A 23,058-nucleotide genomic window follows, 5' to 3' on the forward strand; every position below is an offset into this window, starting at 1 on the left:
AATCTATTTCAAAGTAATATTTTTATGAAATTTCCAAGCTATGTAAAATGTGAATAACATCATATATACATTTTTTCTTTTATTATTAAATAAAACAATAGTTCAGTACAGTAACTGATATAAAGAATTTCTGGCACGAACAAAATCTGTACTTTATTTTAGTCCAAAAGCATATAAATAACATAAAATAATAAAGAACATAATTGTGCAAAAACAAAATCCTGCATATGAGAAAAAAAATTAATTTCAAAATGCACTTTAAATGTAATACAATTAAATGTGGATACAACAGAAAGAACGCATGCACTTAATGGAAAAGAAAACAAAAGTTAGCATATATATAGACTTATTTTTCTCTAACTGTTTATAATATTTTGACAAATGCACTTTTCTACTTTTTTAATTCATAATAACTTTAAATATATATTAACATCCCCGTCATAAAACATTTTCAGATCAAGCTACAATAATGATATCTTTCACCAGTACAAGATTTTATTTTTATAACAACATTATATATATCAAGGATATACTAGGTAATACTAGTAATATCATGATTTTCACCAATCTAACACTGTTTTTCTTTTTCATAATTAGAATACATCATATATACATTCACAGTCATTTCAAATTAGTACGTTTAAGCCATAATGTTTAATCCAGTTTAAACAGAGAAAACTATTCATGGCGGTATGTCAAGAAAATAACATATTGTAAAATTTGATTATGTCACTTGTTGGCATTCGCACACAAGAATGCAGTATGTGAATCCATTTAGACAATCGAGATATTGTGGGAATGAAGTATTACAATAATTTAGGCTTGCCATTGGCAGTGGCATTCAATGTTGAATTTGTTACCGCCACTTCAGCAGCCTGCGCCACTGCTACAGATACTGACTTCTCCACAAATTGTTGGTAGAGTGGCTTCATGAACTAAACAAATATAAAAATAATTTTTTCCATTATTCTTTTCTATATAATTTACGACAATTATAATAAATGATTTTGCACAATTAAAATTATGTATTTATTTTGCAAGTTTTGAAATTTTATATTATTTGTCAGCTTCAAAATATAATGTTCACTTTAAGGAACTTAATAGTATACATGAGAGAAGTGATAATAATTACATGAGAGCATCATAATTTTTGATAAAAACAATCGTGATTGGAATAATGTTTGGATAGAAAAGTATGGTCAATGTTAGTTATAAATATTTGAAGTATGGTCAATGTTAGTTATAAATATTTGATTATGTAGCTAAATGCCATACCTTTTCGATATTTGTTCCTGTTAGCACTCAGCTTATGACAGGAATAGAAAAAGAAACAATAAAAAAATAATATTAATGGTCGTACTTGTATTATCAAATGAACTTTGATAATTAATAAGAAAAGAATTTGTGAAATATAGATATGTAAGAAAATATCAAGAAGCAATTCGAGATTGAAATTATTAATAAATTTAAAATTAAAGAGGAAAAAAAGTGGGATCATATATAGCCATGTCTACGAAGATAGAGATAAGTAAAATGAAATATAGGTATTGCAAACACAATTATGACAATGGACAGGATTAGGTATCTTAATGTATATACTAATTTATAACAAAAATGAGCACATAGCCAGACCTGTTGCAATAAAAAAAATGTATTAATTATGTGAATATCATACGAGTCAGGTAAATTATATACATATATTGTGATTGATAAGTGCTGCTTATATGCGATATATGAAACATATAAATTTTCATAAATGATTTTAGTGCAAGTGAATATCTTAATTTTGCTATTAACTATGATTTTTTTCTCATTATTTTTTGCATTGTATTTCAAATTAAATTTAAGAAAAACATGTTTAAATACACGTTTATAAAACTAATAAATGAGTAAAAAAATCTCTACCTTTCTTAAATATCGTTTTTCATTAGTACACTGCGAACAATATATAACTTTTATCAGAGAGATTTTATATCTATACGATAAACATTGAAATAGATACTTATGAAAGATAAGAAATCGATTAATTTTTAGGATATTCATACTTACATTTTCCCATAATTTACTGGCTAAGTCATCTATTTGTGTGCCAATTTCTCTGAATTCTCCACTATATCTAAGTAATATTCAAACAAGAGATAGTAGTAAGAAAATAGTGCATGATAATAGAAAGTTATCACACATAGCTTTAAATAATTCACATACCTTATATATGCCCATAAAACAAGAGTGAGGAGACCGATACCCATAATAAGATTGCATATATTTGCTATTGTATATAGACCAACAAGACCAAATATTCCAGACAAAATATACATGGTAACGGCAATTGCGAAAAATACTGCCGGCGTTCGTGCTGCTTTAAAGATATTTTTGCTTTCGTTGTGCGCCTTGAATTGTAAGAAAGCTTCATCCATGTCCTATATATTAGAAAATATATATATTTTATCTTAAAATAAACATCCTTCAAAAGAATCATCTCCAAAAGAAGAAAAAAATATTAAATTATTTAGAATTATTTTAAAATTATAAAAAAATTAGAAAAAATATTAAATTATTTATAATTTTAACATTATTTCAAAAATTGCAATTGATTAAATGCATCCTTGCCTTAATCAATTTTTCCATATATTTTTGACTAAATTCTTCTCCACCCATCTTTCGTTTATTTTGGAATTGGCGAAGAGCCGAGTCCATGCAATGATGATGTTCTGATTCTAAATGCGCGGTCGCTAAAAACGGTTTCGATCCACCGCATACGTTTTCCATCATTTGAAGGTACAAATCTTTAGCTTCAGCTACAGCTGTTAAGTTGTTAGCTTCTGCTGTAGCCTGTAAATACATAACATTATTATAGATCAATGATTGAGGCATTTGCTTTTTCTTTTAATTGAACAAGACAATAAAAAAAGAAAAGGAGATCATAGATAACAAAAATATGTTAAGCATATACATACCACAAGCATACTTTTTGGTTCAGGAAGTTCATCTCCTTTGTAAAGATTGATGTAACTTTTGAAATACTCCAACAAATCTTTCGCTTTCACAACTTGACCATTAATCTTCTTGGTTACCAGATTTTGTGGCGCTAATATCATTGGTATAAGTACTTTCAATTGTTTTTTGAACTCGGATTGTATTTCTGATAATCTACCGTCGAATTTTGGATTCGTTGCAATTTCGAGACCGGGATGCGGCATGAGGAAGCAAGAAATATCCGAAAAGCAGGATTTAATGTGCTTTCGCAAACTCTGTAATTCCGCATGTTGCCTATCGGAGATTTCTAATCTCTTGTCGAGCAACTTCTTTCCGCCGTTTGCTCCATAATCAGCCTCATACGGGTAAACCCAGTCCCTGATTAAAAACTGTAGTCTCTGAAAAGGCGTGCTATCAGAACTCTCCAGCGCCAATCTACCGTACTCGGTGAATAGTTGTAAATGTTGAAGATCGTCTTCTTGAATGTTTTGCGACAGATTATATATTTGCACGGAGGACAGCATTGTACTCAACGCGAACACCGTCGCGCAGTCCCGCACCGTCGATTGACTGTCAAACGCGCCTTGAGTGTCCATAAGAATCACTGCGATCTTCTCACCATTCGCCAAGGTAGTGGGGTACACCTTGGACCACATCAGTATTCCCGTGGTGTCCCTCTCGGAACCGCCCCTCCACGAAAAACCACTCAACGGTTCATCTTCAGCGCCCAACCAAGAATCGGTATTATCGCTATTTTGTAATGTGTACTGTTGATTTAACACACCAGGAAGATTTATGGTTGTTCATGGTTTCCAAAGTTTCACATCGACCGAAAGATGGATGAACATGAAATAATGTAAATTTGGTAAATATCTGTAATTGCGTGCGTCGGTAGGTTTTTTTAATTTAGATATTACGTGTACCTTGCAGTCCATGTAACGAAGAAAAAAATCAAGAAGGAAACTTTTGCCTTTCCTAAAGGCACCTGCAACAGACACCACAACCACATTTCTATCTTTCACGTCGTCATGTAATAGAATTTCAGATAATGCCTCTTCATCTAATTCGAAGGTATGATCTGGATGGGCAAGTACCACTTGGACAGGCCGCCCCTCGTCCGTTAATGTGTCCGGAGTCTGGGCATTCATCGGCGCGATCCTTTCTATCCGGTCGTTCTCTCCTAAATTATCTGTGACAAACATAAAATATTTTTATTGTAGATAATAAGTGTAATATTAATTAATAATAATGTAAAAAAATTAAAAGAAATTATGTACTTTGTCTTACTGATCAACAATAACTTTTCATTTGTTAAAGATGTAGATTATTTACGCAAGTTTAGCTGTTTATTACAAGTTATTTCATTCTTCATAATAGATAGATATATATAAATAGATATATATATAGATAGATATATATAGAATGTACATCAATGGTAAATTCAATTTTTTTAATTATCCGTACGCAAAGTTAATGATAATATTAATGAATTTTAACATAACTTTTTTAGAGAGACACAACTCAGTTCAATGTTTAAAAACTACAATGTAAATTGTAAATGTTGGACCACTAGATTAGAGCCATTATCTTGCATTCATAGCCCTGCTGAAAAAGTTACAAAGGACAGAAGGAAGAATATGATGAGGAAGTTATACTCAGCCATGTGTATATAGGCCTTGACATTAACAAGGCACGTAAGCGGGCTTTCGAAGTATAATTTATTGCACGTTACATGAAAACAAACAGTCCAAGCCTAACCCGCCGCCAGTTACGTGTCTAAAGCGCTGACCCGTGACGCGTGACTTGGATCAGCTGTGAGAGTGAATGGGAGATCTAAAACGTCAGTGCGTGACGGCAAGTCGATCAGACAGATTCGCGAAAACTGAACATAAATCGCCGAAAGATTGCATCGTTAAATATATCATCAATTACATTGCAAAAGAAATGAGAAAGATATAATGATTTTTATCTGAAATAAATAAATAAATAAATAAATAAATAAATAAATATATATATATATATATATATATATATATATTTCAGTCCGCTGTTCTTTCTTTTTTTCATTATATTTAAGAACAGAATTTATATTGACAAAGTACAGATAAAAATTATTATATCTTTCTCATTTCTTATATATTATTATATATTTATATATAATTATACATTATATATTTAATTATATATTTTTTTTATCAGGAGCATTACTAGATCTTTTTCCTTTCTCTTTTCCTCTAAAATATTACATATTTCTAATAAAATGGATGAAAAATAAAATAAAAAATTCTTCTTAAGTTTATATTAGTCTAATCTTGTGAGTAGAGTATATTAACTTTTTTGTTATTCGTATCATGAAAATGTATCAGTAATAATTTCATCGCAAAAAACGTACCAGGAAATTAATGCAAGAATATTTTATTTTTTACTTCTCGTGTAAAAAGAACAAATTAATATTTATCAGAGATTATATAAAAATTATATTTTAAATTATAATTTGTATGGATTACTATTATTATTTTTGATGCTGTTGCGAATTTTTTACACTGAGATAATTGTATGTGTTCACCATATTATGAAACAAAGAACACTTCATGATTCTTATTACATGATGACATTCTATTATTAAAGCATGTTACAATTGCATAAAATTAGAATTGATTTCATCATATTTATTAACGATATCGAGAAATATCACGAGAAATTGAAGTTTGATACGATAACTGATAAAAAAGATATATTTTTTATATATCTTCATTTGCTATATTTTTTGGTTTATTTAGAAATATAATAAAATTATCATATTGATAAGTGGTAATAAAGCAAGATATTTGCTTATTATTATAAATATAATTGCGAGATATTTTGCGAGATACAATTCGTATAAGGATATTTTAAAGAATGAAAAATTATTTTAAAGAATTTTACTTATTCTGAAATATTTACAGTTTCATATTTAGTATTATATTATAAGTCATAACAATGTATTATTTTGCAATGTCATGGTTAGTTCTTTCAATGACGAACATTACGCTTTGTCATACTCAAAGTAACTCATTACAGATCAGCTTATATTTTCAACCTTTGCTCGTGGTTTTTAATGTTTCATATATGCCTGATGATTATGAATATAATTTTTCACTAATGAATATTGCAAAGATTCTAGACAAATTATATAGAGAAAATATTAAAAATGTTAAAGAAATTAAACAGTTGTATTTATTATATCTTTTGTTAAATTATTTTAAAAAAATTATATTTTTATGTTGTAGATATATTTCGTAATTAATAATCATGTTGGTCGTTTATATGTATTAACATTTCTGTCGATTCACACGTTTTCAGGAATATTACGAATATTCATGATATTAAGCGGTTTATATTAATAACTATAAACTATACTATAATATTCGATATGCACATTCAATTAATAAGCGTATCTCAATAAGAAGATCAAATGTGCGACAGATATCTTCAATTATAACGTTGACGATATATTTCATTTTATATAGTCGGAACGTATTTCTCTCTCTCTCTCTCTCTTTCAGATAGAAAGTCCTCGACGATTATTTATTACGAGCAAACGGCCTATTATACACGTGCAAATGCCAATTCTACAGCCCGCCTCCTTGCCTCTATTTCCACGACAATGTTCACGTCATCGTCGTCGCGACGTAGTGCACACGCCACATCATCCGAGATCTCTATGGTCTTCTTTACTATCTCACGATCGCACGAATCATTACTGCAGTAATACAGGACGAAAAATTTTTCATGTGGAACGAGACGGCGAGAAAAAAGAGAACACCGGAATCTAATTAACTTAAATTGTCGGCGCTAAAGAATAGAGGTAAGAACGATTAAGAGAAATAACACATGTTATTGCGACTATCAACGAAAGCATCAAAATTATTATATACATTTATATGTTTATTTTGATTTTATGCGCAATTTACACCTTGTATATATTTATTATTAATATTTATTATGTAGATATTTTCTCTCTCACACAGATTTGGCACAGATCGCAATTTACAAAGGTATACTCAAGCTGATAAATATTCAAAAGTTTTTCATGTATAAACATGGTATTATTTGAAGTAATTTAAAGTAATTATATTTAAATTAGTTAATAAAAGAAAGTAAAGAAAATAAATTCGAAGAAAGTATTGCATGTAATATGTAATTATGTACCTACATATGCATTCAACGCTAGATAGTCATTAGTAATGAATATGAATTATAATAGATAACGATACGGCAAGGTACAGTTAGATTTAACAGGAAGTTTATGTTACATTGATAGTTTGCGCGTCGTAACGAAATACATTTTGCGGTTTGCAAGAAAATTCTAGACTTCCTGCGATTTAATAGCCAACTTTCACATTTTGCGTCCTTTCCCGCGTATCGCGTTTGAAATTACGCGCAGACGAGATATTACGAGGACTCACGTGAATTCAAGAAAGAACAAGATGGCTTTTGTCGGAAACGATTCCGAAAAGTTGTATAAACTCGAGTCAAACCTCTTGCAAGAATTGCAAGAACTCGGATGATGCCCGAGAAAGCTGCTGGCCGCGCGAACTTGTCGCAAAATCTGATCCAGCGAGAATTCTTGAGGAGTTACGGGTCGCTTTTGTTAGCCTTCTTTTGTACACAAAGGAAAAGTATTTTATAAGAGAAAGAGGACAGAGAGCTCTCCTGTACACGCAAAAAGTGGGTCGTCGCTTTGAAATTCGTTTGGAATCGTTACATTTTTAGAAGGCGACAGCTAGAAATGATCAGCGACGCGATTTACGGGAGTGAAAAGCAGAGAAAAACAGTCGCGACTAAAAAAAGCAACTCACCCATATTTTCGGTTATCTTATGCTGTTGTTGTGGTACGCGATTCACGTTTTCATCAAGAGTCGTCATCGGGGCCTTCTCGGCTGAAAAGATTTTTGAACAGTACAATTAGTTGCGTTTAGTCTGTAACATGTGTATATATTCATGTTTTATATAATAGATTATCTTACACCTATTATTAAAAATAATTACATATGTATGAGATGAATACGATTTAAAATTAAAATGATTCTTTACCAACATGTGTGTTCCTATCTTTATATCTTTTAAAAATAAAAAAAAAATACTTCGGAAGAAAAAATAGAAAGTATATTTATCATATATGATGATGTTAATGTTTCCCAAAATTTTGGCGAAAATTTCAATGATCAATAGAAAATTGATAGATAAAAATTTTTATATTTTATTGAATAATTAATTAATGATACTATTTTTACTTTATTATTTGTACGAAAATAAGATCATTTTAGAAAGAAGACGTCAATAAAATTCGGGAAACATTGATTTGAAAGTACAGTTTCTGATAAAGATTAATCACTGAATGAACCGACAAGACAATCGCGTTTCCAAAAAGATTATCCGACAACTAACTCGGTTTCTGCTGCGTCTTCGCAAATGTGCTGCGTTGCATGACATTCCCGAAATCAGAATTGTTAGTTGTCGTCGCATACGCGACCTGCTGCGTCCTCGTTCTCGGCGGTCTCGCCGGTTCTTTCGGTCTATCTGATTTATCTGGTCTGTCTGGTCTATCCGACCTCTCCGACGACCTTGACCCGGAAGGGTCGTCGAGCCGCTTTCGCCTCGGTTTTACGACGATCCTATCGGTCATATTTTCGGCTCTCACATTCGTCACAGAGTCGACACGATACACGCAGCTCGATAAAATCGAGACAAACAAGCGCGAGGTATATATACATATGACGAGAACACTCGACCGTGCGCCGCGTAGATGCACCGGGCATCCGCGATACTCAGGTACTAAGTCCGTGAAAAGAACCGGACTAGAAATATCCCGGTCGACACTCCTTGAGCCGTGCGTGATGGCGAACTTCGCGAGTTGGCAGCATTTCACAAGTGGCATGAGTGTCGCCCGAGTAGCAGACCAACAGAAACCGGCTGACACAGTCGTGGAAACATAGTGGGGCATTTGTAGACATATGGACATCGGCAGGATTCTCTTCGAGATGTTGCCTACATGCCTCGAAGTTTAACATTAAGCGAAACATGCTACACAATCTCATTACACACGACAAATGTTTCTCCTCTCGGTTCGTTTTAAAATATTTTATAAATAGTTCATTCTTTCTCTCTCTTTTCTCTTTCGAGTAAATCTTATTATATTTATGGTTGTTGGTAAAAAGAAGAGTCTCTCTTATATTTCATTTTATATATAAAGCAGAATTTAAATCTGTTATTAAGAATATCTTTCTCTCTTTATACATTAGAACGCTTCTTTGATTATTAAAAAGCGAAATGCAAGTGAAATTTTCTGATGATGATTCTATGAAAACGCGTATTTCTTTCTCCCGTTTTCCTCCCGTTGGGAGCTGACAAGAAAAATTACACACAAAATGACGTAATGATAACGTCTGCATTTAAAATATTACTTTACGTTATCGAGTTCAGTGTCGTTCGACTTATTATGAATGATTTATGAATGATAGTCAGTCGAAGAGAATGAGTGAGATTAAAAGAAGATTAAAGAATAATAAAAAAGAATAATGATAACGATCACAAACATGGGAGGAATAATTTTATGTTTTATATTTCTAAGTATTTTTTGATTACTGAGTATCGGTCATAGTTATAAAAGAATAATTGTATAATTGGTAAGATTATTTTACGTATGCTTATTTATTATGCTTATTACGTAAGATTATTTTACGTAATTATATAAATCTAACGAAGAAATAAAAGAGATTAATATAATAAAATTATTATCTTGATGCAATGTGTGTTTGAGATTTTTATTCTTTATATAATATATAGAGAATATTTAATTGGAATATAATGATAATCTAGAGAATTTTTAAGTAGAATAAAAATTCTTTCTATAGACGTAAATATAAAGAATAATTGATAAAAATTATGCATTTAAGATAGCAAAAAAGAAAAGTTTTGAGACTACACAAGCAGCATAAAAACTTGCACTGCTAGCGGCGATAAAATTATCACTATTAACAATTTAAAGAAGTGGCTGATTGCTCGTCGTTAAAACTTATTATAGCAGCATTTTCTTCAGAAAAAACATTTTGTGTTGTGTTAATACTTGCATAATCACTTTAAGACCAAAACGAGGTCGCTCGATATAGATAAAAAAAATAATATATTAGAAAAAAGTTCTCTAATAACTAGGTAAAAGTTTCAAAATTTAAATCAATTTGTTGTTTGCGTATTAGTTCGTATAAATAGAAAAGTGAGATTTGGCAAGATTTCGTAGCTTCTGCAACGACTGGCAAATGTAACACGATATGTAGATTTGCCTAATTACAATACGTTATAAAGATATAACAGCCGCATCTTTGATAATAAATGATAAAAATAGATTATGCAAATAGAAAAGATAATCCTCAAAGTCTATTAAAGAAATTATTATTTAACAAAATAAGTTTCCTTCATATTATCATCACAAATTTATCTATAAATTCACTCATTTAAATAAGATTTTTTTGATAAGAAAAAAAAGTGTAAAATTAAAATAAAAATAAGTAGCAAAATTTCGACTATTTATATAGAATAAAAACATCTAAGAAAAACCACTAAGAAAATATAATAGTGAAGTTTCCAGCTCAGATTTGCAAAAATCTGCAATTATTGATGCAAAAAAAATAAATATGCATGATGTTAATTAATGTTATTTTCTGAACGTCATGCAACCTTGAACGCTCTTGATCTTTAAATCATGAATGTCTCACTTTTTGCAGGTATTTATGACATGTGATATGACGTAGGTCGGCAGTTTTCCTGCGTATCTATATTATAGAAGAAATAACGAGCTTTGGTTTAATTTAGGAGCGGATGACACGAGTAATTTCGTACGTTCGTATTCGCGAACGCCAACTGGGAGGAAGAAGGTGCTATATGTCGCAAATATTGGCACTGCATTCAGAAATAGTTTTCAAGTGATATCTCACAAATATTATAAACAAAGATTATAAAAATTGCAGGTAAACAATCTGCTTTTAATTTAGATACGTAAAGTTTGCATTGAAATATTATTGCTTTATATAATAAATGTTTAATAAAATAAATATCATTATAAGAAAAACTTATAATTACACGATATTTCGGAAGAAAATCTCAAACATTTTCAATTTCGACAAAATTCGAGTCAATATTTTTAAGATATTAATATCAAACTTATTTAAATTTAAATCACACAATCTTTATGTATCAAAGAAAAAAAATAAAAGGAAAACTAAATAAATAAATAATAGGTAATAAAATAAGATAATTCAAACTATTTTTTTCTCAAAAGGTTAAGCTCTGCCAGTTAATAAAATAAAATTCTCTTCGCTGATTGGAAAATACATACACCTTAATATTACACGTCGTTCTTCTACTTGATCGCCGTTGAATCGTGTTACCAATTTACGACGTGGTATCGTCGAACAAACATAATCAAAGTTAGTAGCTACACCAATAAGGATTTTAGATCGGTACCTGGTTTGCACGGGCGGTAAAATGAGCCAAGTTAACGTTCGCTACACGCGGGGGGAGGATTACGATATCCTTTCGCGAGATATATTTATTTTAAGAAAGTGTACCCTTCCCTCTCCGAATACACAATCGTTTTGTACCGTTTGAACTTGCACACTCGCGCGGAGGCAAATGTTTTACGACAAATGAGGGAGTTTATTGCGAGAAGAGAAAGCCGAAATGTGCGACGGGATAAAAGGATGAAACCGGTGAACGTGGGGGAGGGAGAGAGAGAGAGAGCAGAAATAAGAGATCGTCTCGTATAAACGAACGAGTGAGTTAAGATTATTGTGCCTCCTTCAGGCACATCTCGGTTATCGTTAATCCCACCCCAGGCGTTATCCGGCACGCGGTTTATTTACGTTTCCATCTCCGCGTATACGCCAGGCATAACCGCGATTCCCGAAGTTTATGCAGCACCGTACGCAGTTCGGTTATGAGCTCTGCAACAGCCCGAAAGGTTCTTTCGCGTCTACGCGAGCACGATTTTGCAAGTTCCAGCCGGCACATCTTAAATCTTAATGGCAACGTTACGCCGAATGAAATAAGATACGGTACGAACGATAGCTCTCGATGCGAAACGTTATTCCATCATTTTACACAAATATTAACTTTCACCTAGAAAGGTCAATAAAATATTATAAAAGCTAAAAATCTAAAATTTAAAATTAACTAAAAAATCAGAAATCTTTCATTAAAGTTGCGCTGAAAGTAAGATATCAAAGATAGATGCGAAACATTATTCCTTTTTACAAACGTAAACTATTACCGATTCGAAATATCAAATAATTCAAGTCGACATATAATTTTCTCATTATTTGGTTTCCCTATTTTAAAATCAGTTACGTACAAAAAATGAGTTACTTTTGATAAAAATTTCAATTTAAGGAAATAAAATCGCGTTTGTATCGATCGAGAGCATATCAGGAATTTAATTATGAAAGACATATCGGTATTAAACATAATGCGTTTCGCACAACAATAGGTTTTATTGCAATTTCCAGCTAATTGAATCGCATTGTATACACGCGGTGTCGCTTATAGAAATCAATATCCCTGAACTTCCCCTTCTAAATGCCACGCTTTACGAAGTTATGGATAGTATACCTCGTCGTCACGTGCAATTATATTATATTTATGCTCGTTTTTGCGAACTTCAGCTAAACCGCTTGCGTCATTGCGCAAGTTATACGAGAAAACGTTCGAAAATAGGGATCTCTTCTAAAATAATACTAAAATCGTATTTTTGGAGATTACGGTTATGCAACAATTACAAATTATGTATTAGTACATAACGAAAGTTTGCTTTTTTATTTCACGACGTAAATACCGCGTGTCGTTTTATTCAAAATTATGGTATATGAAAAATGTTATATCACGCAGAGGAGGATATAAAAATTCTTTACATATAGATTACCGCGTAGAGACTCTAGCTACGTCGATTTCTTTAATAAATCTCTCCAAGTATTGATCGCCCGCGCAAAAAGCTCTTTTTCTTCAACGAGATGCATAGAATTCGTATTTTCGCCGGTATTGCCGGATCACCGATTAGTGGCGCATGACCGATTGGCTTCCGATTCATCTGACTGAATAATGCAAGTCTAATTAGCGAAGTGCACAAACGCAGAAGAGCGCTCGAACGGAGATATGTATGTAGTTTACATGTTAAGTATGTATGCGTGTGTATATTGAAGCGACGAGAACGTGTATTTGTATTGACCTCGTATCATCTGACCTCTCGTCAATTGACATCCTTGGTATAACTTTACTTTGTATCGCGGCTTAAATTGTCTCGACTCGAATAAGAATACAAATTGTAATACACTGTTGTTTTCAAAAATTATTTTAACCGTCAAATATAAATAATATTATATTATTTCTCGCTCTAGAAGTAATAAAAATTAAAATTGTACACATGGAATATTAAAGAAAGAAAAAATTAAAAAGAAATTAACCGATATTCAGAGGAAAAGGCACGAAATATTAATAAGAAATATAATTAACAATATATATGTTATCGTTTAAAAAATAATGTATAACGTTAGAATTATAGAGACGGATAAAAAGGGAAATCTACGTACAAGGGAGAAACAGATATACGTCAGAAAAAAATCTGTTCATGTCTCCAAGAGTTTATAAATGATAGAATCGAGGTGCGGCGCGTGCTAGAAACTTTTCTCATCATCCGAATCTGACCGCAACTCTAACTGTGTCTTGCTACGTCCATGGGAAAAGAATGCCTCGTAGTTACGAGTCTGTAAGTGAACAGCAAACTACCTGGAGGAATCGGCTTCAATTAACTCGGTGAATTGTCTCGGGCTCCGACTCGGGCACGAGCCGGGTGTAACGTCGGACTTCCGCTTAATTTATCGCGGGCGGCTCAGCAATTTATTGCGAGGCGCTCCGTGTTTCCGTTTCGACGATGGACCCGTCGTAAACTATCGGGAAAGTGGGGCCGGCTCGTTTCCATCGGACGTGCATACACGGCGCGCGTGCCACGCAAAGCTATCGGTGCTATTCAATAAAACACGCGCCGCATCGGACTGAATAGGCGTGCCAATATGCGACTCTCATTTCCAATCCCGGAACAGCAATATGCGTTGCGTGTGTGCGTGTAACGTGTGTGCGGATATTCGTGCGTGTAACGTGCGCCCATTGCGTTGCATCGCTTTGACGTGCGCTTTTCCCATCCGACATTGTCGCGTGGAGAGTAAGAGAAAGAGAAAGAGAGAGAGAAAGAGAGAGAGAGAGAGAGAGAGAGAGAGAGAGAGAGGGAGGGAGGGAGGAGAGAGAGAGAGAGAGAGAGGGAGAGATTTCATTTAATGCGGAATAATATTACGACTTCCTGCTGTGTGAGGCATTACGACGAAACAAGAGAAAGAGGAAATCGGATTTCTGTATCGTAAAAACGTGTTCGCTAATTTTCCAACGAAAAACGAACACGAGTGCATATCGAGCGTCGTGAATCGTCACAGACATGCTAATTCTGAAAAAGCAACTTTGTTATAGCGTACAAGTCCTCGTGCTTTTTTCCCTCGCGTCCTCTTTCCCGTTCCTCGCGTTGTTTGTCGCTCTTTGATACTTTTAATAGCGGAAATCAGATTAGACTTGATACATACGCGAAACGCGTCGAAAGCTCGGATACTCTTTCCCCTTTGCGTTTTATTTTTTTATTGTGTTTTCTATCAACTCGATAAATATGTCGTTACTAGCGATAAAACGACATATCTGAAACGTGAAATTTATTTTCCTTCATAGTTAAGCGAGATTAAAACGACGAGATCCACGAACGTTGACTAAAGAGTGAGATTATATAAGCTGTCTGCGGTCTGATCTCATAAGTAATATTAACGAATAATTGACGTAGCTAAATTGCTATACTATATTGCTTTTAAAACACTGATTAAAAAATGCAAACTCACCTATGATTACGCAATTAATTTAAGCGCGATCATAACAATTTCTAATAGACAATTTCTCTAAGTTCTACAAATCTCGTAGTAAGAATTGAGTCATCAGCGTTTTTAAATACGTAGGCATAAATTTGCAAGCAGATTCTCTGACCATGAGTAATCAGCTTTAAACGCTCGTATATATCTATCGTATTTTTTCCAAAGTCGCTTGTAAGATATACAGGTAAATGTGGAATGCAATGTAAGCGGAAACGAATGGAAAGTTACAACGATGCAATTCAGCATTCTTTCATCGATCGTGTCATTTTTCTTGTTCCATTCTGACTCTAACATCGTGCTAAAGTGCGATCGCTAATCGAAATGATAAAGAAAAAAATGTATATGAGCACACGTGTCTTATATATATATATATATCCCAGTTATCTTCCGTCATTTTTCAAAGACAGATTCCTGGGATCATTTGAAGACTATTTTTCCTCAGCGAAACTGTCAATGAAGGAAATGTCATCATTTTTTGCATGTTCCCGATTTTTGCCATCATATATCTTTGCAATTAAGTCTTAAATTAAAACTCAACTAAAGTAAACTCTATTTAAAATTAATCAAAGAATATGTTAATATTTTATTTCTACAAAGCTTAGTTTACGAAAAAAACCCCTTACTTCCAATTACTTATAATTCGAAAATTATTAGTGCCTCGACATTTTCGTTGAGGAAAAATCGTCTTCAGATGATCCCAGTAATCTGTCTTTGAAAGATGACGGAAGATAACTGGGACACCCTGTATATATATATATATATATATATATATATATATATATAAAATTATAGCATTGTTCAAGATACATTACTTCACATAAAATGTGAAATTTTTTTTCTTGAATTGGCGGCAATCCGTTGAATCGAATATATCGCTTAGATAAATTAGATAAGATTAATACATGCCTTTACACGTGCAACGACTGTGATTGCGTCGTGGAAAAGCCGGTTCAATATAACGTTTGACGTTTCTACGAGAGGAGTTCGTGCAATTGTTAACCTTGCTGACTAATCGAATGTAAGGCCGCGTAAATATACGCTGCGAAATATACGCTCGAAATTCCTTCGTTTTCTCGCGGCGCTTCCATGGCACAACGCTTCCACGAGAGCCCTCCTCGCGTTCCAAAAATTACGTCATCCTCGTTTTGACAGGACTTCTTATTTACCCGTTCCTCTCGCGCGCGTAAGCGCGATATTTATAGACACTCGCGTCGGCGAACACGCAATGTCATCGGTTACGCGTCATTCTATTATGCGAGTATTACATTATAACCTCTTATAAGAGCGACGTTACCTCGCAATCGTCGAGCCACGTAACACGTCATCTAAGACACTAATATTTTTAATTACTCGACAGAGATTCGCGGTTGCACAACTCGCGCGTTCTCTGTCCTTCGCACGTATTCCATCTCCGTCGCTCTTTCTCATTATCGTTTCTCACCTTTCTCCCCTTATCTCGTTCATTTTTTCATGTATTATCGTATTGCTCGAACGTGCAACGTCGGAGATAAATTTTACCGGACACGAGGGAATTCAAGGACGAATCGGAAATCGAGTCGTGGAAGAATCGGCGTCAGCAAAGTGTCAAACAGCAGCGTGCATGGACGGCTCGTCACGTCGCGCGGCCGCTCAGCCGAACAGCTGGTTCGCGTCGGAAACGCGACGAGTCCGTCCCCCCTTCGCGATTTCAATGATTTACGGGAGGTTCACTCGATGTCGCATAAACCCTCGTACCCGGCGAAATGACGAAAAATCAAGAGAAATACTCACCCACATACGAACTGCCGTGGTCACCGTTCTGTTTATGTTGTCCAACGTCCGCCATATTGCTCTACGTGTGACGTCACATCCACGACTGCGCGCCACCGTCACCTCTCGCTTTCCTAGATGCGTTCGAAAACTTACTCGGTGGATAGAGTAGGGCTCGATCGACCAATCAGGATGAAGAAGCAGGGATGTTCCGATTGGCCGATCAAAGTTACTCTACCTTGACGACGCATCTTCGAACGCGATTCGACTACGACGTCACTTGTTCGTTCGCGCCTCATTCGGCGTTATTAGTTTATATGGCGTCGGTGTTGGAATTGTTCTTCGATCGCGGCTGCGTTTCGTGACGAAAGTAGGAGAAAAACACATCTCTGCGACATTAATAATCTTTCACATTCTTAACGTATCGTACATTCGACTTGTATCGCTAGTATTTTGACATAATTTCGTTTGAAAACGATTCCAAGGTAAGCTACAATGATACGAAGAATGCCGATTGATCGATAGATAAATATATTCATATATTTCTGCTTATTTTAATGCGTTTTCGCAAGAGAATTGTATTAAAATTCTGCCATTTGATAAACTTTAAAAGTGACCTTTCAAATCTAAATTATTCCGACATATTATTCGACTTGCAAAAAAATGATAAAATATTTCTTGCATAATAACTGGATTTAAACACCGTTGCCACCGTTACCGGTCGTGATTAACATTTTTTTCACGAAATCAATTTTATTCCTTCAAACCGGAAACACGAAACGAAAGCTATACCCTTGAGTCGATTTGAATCGAATGTATTTGATAATCGGCATCAAAGTGAAGTCCACCGCGCTCCTCCTACTCTCGTCAAATGACGCGCCGAGGCAACTGTCAGTCGGCAACTGTTTGTCGCGAACGAACCGAATCTCGCGGCAAACTTCACGCATAACTCGCAGAGTCAACGCGCGGTTCGCAGGTTCGGTCACGTCCGCGAGTGTATCCGCGATTCCCTCGTCCTCGATTATCATCGGTGGCGATACGTGGAGCACGTAGCTTCAACTTCGACGTAACTTTGCGCGTCGCTCGCGAATTTCGAAGCGCGGGCGCGCGCCGCCCGATTCGCAGTTTCGGCGACGCGCGGCACTACTTTCGCCGGCGGACGGCGATTCGACGCGGCGGTGGCGCGGTCGGTCGCGGATCCCCCATGGTGGAACGTGGATGCTGTGCGCGGTGGTTCGTGTCCTGTACACGCGCGAACACGCACGACGACGATACGGCCGTGCCCGTCGACGACGCGAACGCGCGCGCGTGTGTGTTTGTGTGCCCGTAGCTCGTGCTCGCCTTCTCTCTCGCGTCGTTTCCGCGAGTGACAGCCCGTCCGTCCTCCGTTCGACGAGACGAGATGCGCCCTATCGATAGCGGCCCGTGTTGCGTTATGCGCGCCGACGATCGGGACACGCGAGCAGCCAGTTGCTCCGAATGGTCGATCGCGACCGCTTGGTAAACAAATCTCGGGAAAAGGTGAATACGGAGCGACGAGGAGAGAGACTGACACCATCGACGAGGGAATAACAAGCGACGATCGAGGAAGCAAAGTGAGGAGGGAAAATTTCAAAACGACTAAAATCGAAGAGGAGATCCGCACGTATCGGGTACATGTATCGTGTGTCGACTTCGCGTCACATTTCGCGTCGAGTGTCGCCATAGTTATAAACGCAGCGCGCCTTTTCGAGCGTCCGCGTATTTGCAGACTCGCCGTGACGTTGCGGGTGTCGCGCGACTTACACGTACATGTGCCAAGTGACGTAGTCAACATATCCAGTGGCGACCAGGGACTGATAGTCGCATCGGCGATTGTAACGTTGGTTACGCGGTGTCTTTCCCGCGCGCGGAGAGAGGCGCATTTTTCGCAGCGCGTCAATTTCCTCCCGCGTTATCGATTCGCGTCCATTCGCTCGCACGTGCTTCGACGGACCGATCCGCGCGTGACGCGAGCGTGGAACTTTGGCGCGACGCCGCTGGCCCTTTAAATCGCCCGGGGCATCTCCACTTCCCCCACTCCGGCGCGCGTGTGTGGTGCCCCTCTCCGCGACCATTTAAATTCCACGAGGTCGACCGGTGGTCGGACCGTTTAAAGGGCCCGTCATTGCGTAATCGCGCACCGGGACTCACGACTGCGTCTACGTTCTTTCTCTCTCTCTCTCTCTCTCTTTCTCTCTCTCTCTCTCTCTCTCCCCCTCCCTCCTCTCCTCTCCTTTCCTCTCCTCTCTCTCTCTCTCGCGCGTTCTCGCTTCGATGTCGCCGTCGTCGTCGATGTTTTACGAGCGTTCCTACGATATCGCGAGTGGTCACGCGCGCGAGATCGTAAACTCCCCGCGCGGGGTTCCACGAGGCGACGCTTGACTGTGTTTTGGCAACCATCGCCGGAACTTATCCTTGCACGCATCCCATCCTGCTCCGCTTCGAGTCTCAGCCATTGGCACCGAAGAATTATGTAACGCCTGTCGAGGAACCACCGACCACTGAACCCGCCCGCCCGGCTCGGAATGCGGGATTCCTTCGCAGTTTTTGGCGAGACGTGTTTGGCTTCGTGAGTACCAGTTGTCTTTGTTTCCCTCCTCTCTTGGCCGCCGTCAGCGCCGGCGCGCCCGCGCTGGATCCCGTCGTGGATTCTGCTCCTCTCGCCGCCTCTGCCTGCATTTTATTCGAAATTTAATCTTTAGATACCGAGCACTTGTCTTTGTTATTCTCCGATGGAATAGTTTACGCGATGAATATTATTTCTCTCTTTCTCCCTCTCTTTCTCTCTTTTGTTCGAAACGTGTATGTTTCTTAATTTATAATAATAAAAAGGAATTTAAATAATTTGTATAGAATATATCGCAAATGTTAACATTATATTACGTTATTCAAAACTATTTAAAATATCTATGAAATGTTACGTTGAATACATATTACTCCACATTGTTCTATAACTTGTGCTTGGTATCCAAGATTAATTTTAGAGCGAGAAGGCAGAAGATATTTGAAGATTAAGTTGCGTAAATCAATAAATGGTCGAAAAAATGATGTCTATATTGTATTTTTTATTAAAAAGAATATTGCACATTTTTAAGAAACAATAATCTGAAATATAATTGTAAGTTAATTTGTTAATGTTTTTTGTGAGAATCTTTTGACATTGAAATAATTTTTTTTATTAAATTTCTAATAAATTTTCAATAAAATTCTAAGCATTTTAAATGTAAGTTAATGTTTTTCATGTCATGTAAATTTATATAAACAAATTAATACGATATCGAATATGACATTAAATTCGAATTTGATATTAAACTATAAATACAAATTAGCACGCATATTATAGTAACATATTAGGAATATTAAGAATGAATTCATTTTCTCGACCGTGCGTCATAAAGCGGTTTCTATCAAATATGTAATTATTGACGTAATACGCGTACTTGGCGTTGCTCTTGGCAAAATTCCGATAAAACGAATGGAATTTTGCATCTTCGCGTGTACAGAATATAACTATAGTTTTAGAAGAAGCATAGATATTTTCTTGCTGTTTGCATATATCTGTTTGCGAATAAATTGTGACGATACCTTTGCTCTTATCGATGAATTTCGCCTTCAGCAACGCACGTAATAAGAATAAAAACCAAAAAACTAACATCTTGTGTACCTTGACATCATATATTACGTGTGCGGTTCGAGGAAAATGCAGCAAAAATTAAAATGTGCGCAAAAGTTCGCAGTAATTTAACGTTAATCGCTTACGAGTTGTTAGTTACACAATTATAAATATATTTTTTCTTTGTTTGCATTATATAAATGTATCTATGAATCATTAAGAGCATTGTTAAATATTTTCGAGCTAGTACTCTGTTGTTACAGTTTACGAAACATTTCTTAAATCATGATTAAAGCCATTCAGTATATCATTTGTAATCTATAAATATGATAATAATTAATTGCTTTTTCTTTTTTTTAGACACGTTTTAAATATGAAAAATATATTTTTCATGAGCAAAACAGTCCAATTTTTTATATTGGCTGTAGCTTGATAATATTATTTTTTACAATGCTTTTATGTACATTCAATATATATAAGAGATTATAACTTTACTTATTAAATTATTTATTAAAAGAAGCGTAACAACTTGTATTCTATGAATAGCACTAATTGTTTATCTTACTGGTTCAATTCAGTTATTTCCGATCAAACCGTTCGATTATAAACTACATGTATATACTATGATCGCGTATGTACATGTGTTTTGCGATGTAGTATTTTTTATCTTATCTCACAAGCGCGTGCTACAATTATTATTGAACCAAGCTACTTTGCCGTAAATGAGAGCGGCTTTTTGCGCACCGAAAAAGGCATTCGTGTCAGCGTAGTTGCGGTCGCTTTTGTGATTACGATCACGTTAAAATCCGCGAGAGCTCGCGGAGATGCCAAATGTTGTGCCTAATAGATTCCCGTTGCCAAGGAGTACCAGCCAGCTGTGGTATCAATTTATTAATCTGACTTCTCTCTGGGAAACGGGGTCAGAGCCCGATTCGCGTATTTTTCCCCGCGATAATTGTTTAATCTTGCGGCAAAATTTTCTAGTTAGATACGCAATTAAAATTTGATGTAGACATTAATCGATAGATTATATCGACATGTGCGCGCGCAGTATAATATATACATATATATATATCAATTTTATCAAAACTAAATAAATTTTTTTTAACGACCATTGGATGACGACTCGAAATGTAATGCGAATCGATCTCTAGCATTCGCACAGGAAACCGATCCGTGAGTTATTACGTTGGCATTTTCTCTCCGCGCTATTTATAGCTAGTGATATTTGTTTATATTTGTCCTATAAAATACGGCGCGATGGTGAAAGCTCTATCGGCAGTCGACGCACGATGCATAGTCGTAATGAAAAGCCGTGCGCTATTAGTCCGCGTGTCGCGGCCGGAAATGGATGGCTATTTTTATTTTTTTCCCCACAAAAATCGCGTGACGTTACTGCTCGTCAGGTGCATATACGGCGTCCCTGATACCGTCACTGACCGACTGCATGTAAAATGCCGCCATTCTCGTTCTCGCGACGTGCATTTCGCGCGAGTGAAATTCGATTGAACGCGTGCCACGTGTAATGTATCATCTTTCCGTTGCATTCTCCATCAGAAATATTCTACATCCATCTTAAATATTGATTTCATCCTCTAGAACGTATATCACACATGCAGAAATAAATATGGTTCTTTTGACGAAATAAAATTAAAATGACGAAATTAACAGTTAGGCAAATTATACACAATCTCCAAGAAATTAATTCTCCTCAATTAAATATCGAATTTTAATTCCGAAAACTTGCAACATTTTTCATCATATAATCACGCTGTAAATGCAGTGTGAAATTATCACTCTTATTATTTTGCTACGTATATAACATGTTTTCAATAGAATGAACAATTATGTTGTTGATGAATTTAAAATTTCGTCCTTGGTTTCTCTCTCTTTCTTACGTTCACCGATTCTTTAACCGAAAACGCTAAACTCGCCAACACGCGTGGCAGGAAATCGAGGTATCGATGCGGTCGGAAGCAGTAATTACTCGCGCGCTTAATTACTCTGCCAAGTTTTTTACGCCTGATGTGGCGCGCGCGTTTGCTTTTTATTACGGGAAACTCGGAAAAAGAATTCTTCCTGCACATCCAAGCGCTTTTCCGCGCGCTTCGATCCTTTCACTTACGGACTCATCAATCTCACTGGATTGGTTTTCCGACGCGTGGTCATGATCCCTCATTTCCAACCGTCTCTTATTCCCATTCTTTCGCGACTGTTTTGCTCGCGTTATGTAAGCCCGCATATCATATCTCATGTATGTCGCATTACCGCAAAATTCATTGACATTCGTCGGTAAATATTCATTTCTTTATATTCATGTGCATATATACAGTTTACTTATCTTGTATATTTCGAGTCTCATTTTAAGTATTTATATAATATTTTGTTCAAAACATTTTTATATGAATTTATAATTTTTTGAATATACTTTCTAAATACGATTTAATGTAATAAAGATACAATTTGGAAAAAGATACAAATTGTACACATGTTTTTCGAGATAGTTTTGTTATAATCAATTTAAATATTACATTGGGATTAATTCCTTCTAGCATTTTATAAATATTTTATAAGTATTTTGAGGGATAAAATGGTTTTCTCTCATGAAAACATTGGATTTTGATGAAATGTTTGCCATATTTTGTTTGACATTACTACTATACCATGTGGTCTCCGCCAAATGCGCGTTTATAAACGTGATTTAATAAT

At 35.7% G+C, this 23,058-nt stretch overlaps 2 protein-coding genes across 11 annotated transcripts in view; one reads left to right on the forward strand and one right to left on the reverse strand.

Moving 5' to 3' along the window:
- Positions 1 to 383: 383 nt before the first annotated feature.
- On the reverse strand, positions 384 to 17,132 carry LOC105255091 (atlastin). 7 transcript variants are annotated; one of them, XM_020028706.2, is made up of 10 exons: positions 8,407 to 8,873; positions 7,818 to 7,898; positions 3,900 to 4,165; positions 2,958 to 3,743; positions 2,611 to 2,832; positions 2,206 to 2,420; positions 2,050 to 2,116; positions 1,906 to 1,935; positions 1,276 to 1,306; positions 384 to 935 (listed from the first exon to the last, which is right to left on the reverse strand). In XM_020028706.2, exons 1-10 carry the CDS (start codon positions 8,642 to 8,644, stop codon positions 868 to 870), a joined length of 2,004 nt encoding a protein of 667 aa, XP_019884265.1. In that variant the 5' UTR covers positions 8,645 to 8,873; the 3' UTR covers positions 384 to 867. The 7 variants fall into 7 exon arrangements, with proteins under 7 accessions (XP_019884265.1, XP_011262479.1, XP_011262476.1 ...); XM_011264177.3 differs by having other exon boundaries at positions 1,271 to 1,306; XM_011264174.3 differs by lacking the exon at positions 1,906 to 1,935.
- Positions 17,133 to 18,358: 1,226 nt separating this feature from the next.
- Positions 18,359 to 23,058, forward strand: part of LOC105255092 — a 360,332-nt gene continuing 355,632 nt past the window's right edge. For all 4 annotated transcript variants that reach the window (XM_011264178.3, XM_011264180.3, XM_011264185.3 and 1 more), the window contains exon 1: positions 18,359 to 19,305. The gene's annotated coding sequence lies outside the window, so the exon portion shown is untranslated. The remainder of the gene's footprint in view (positions 19,306 to 23,058) is intronic.

Source organism: Camponotus floridanus, unplaced genomic scaffold (assembly GCF_003227725.1).
Source record: "Camponotus floridanus strain SB8 unplaced genomic scaffold, Cflo_v7.5 scaffold13, whole genome shotgun sequence".
Taxonomy (NCBI): Eukaryota; Metazoa; Arthropoda; class Insecta; order Hymenoptera; family Formicidae; genus Camponotus; species Camponotus floridanus.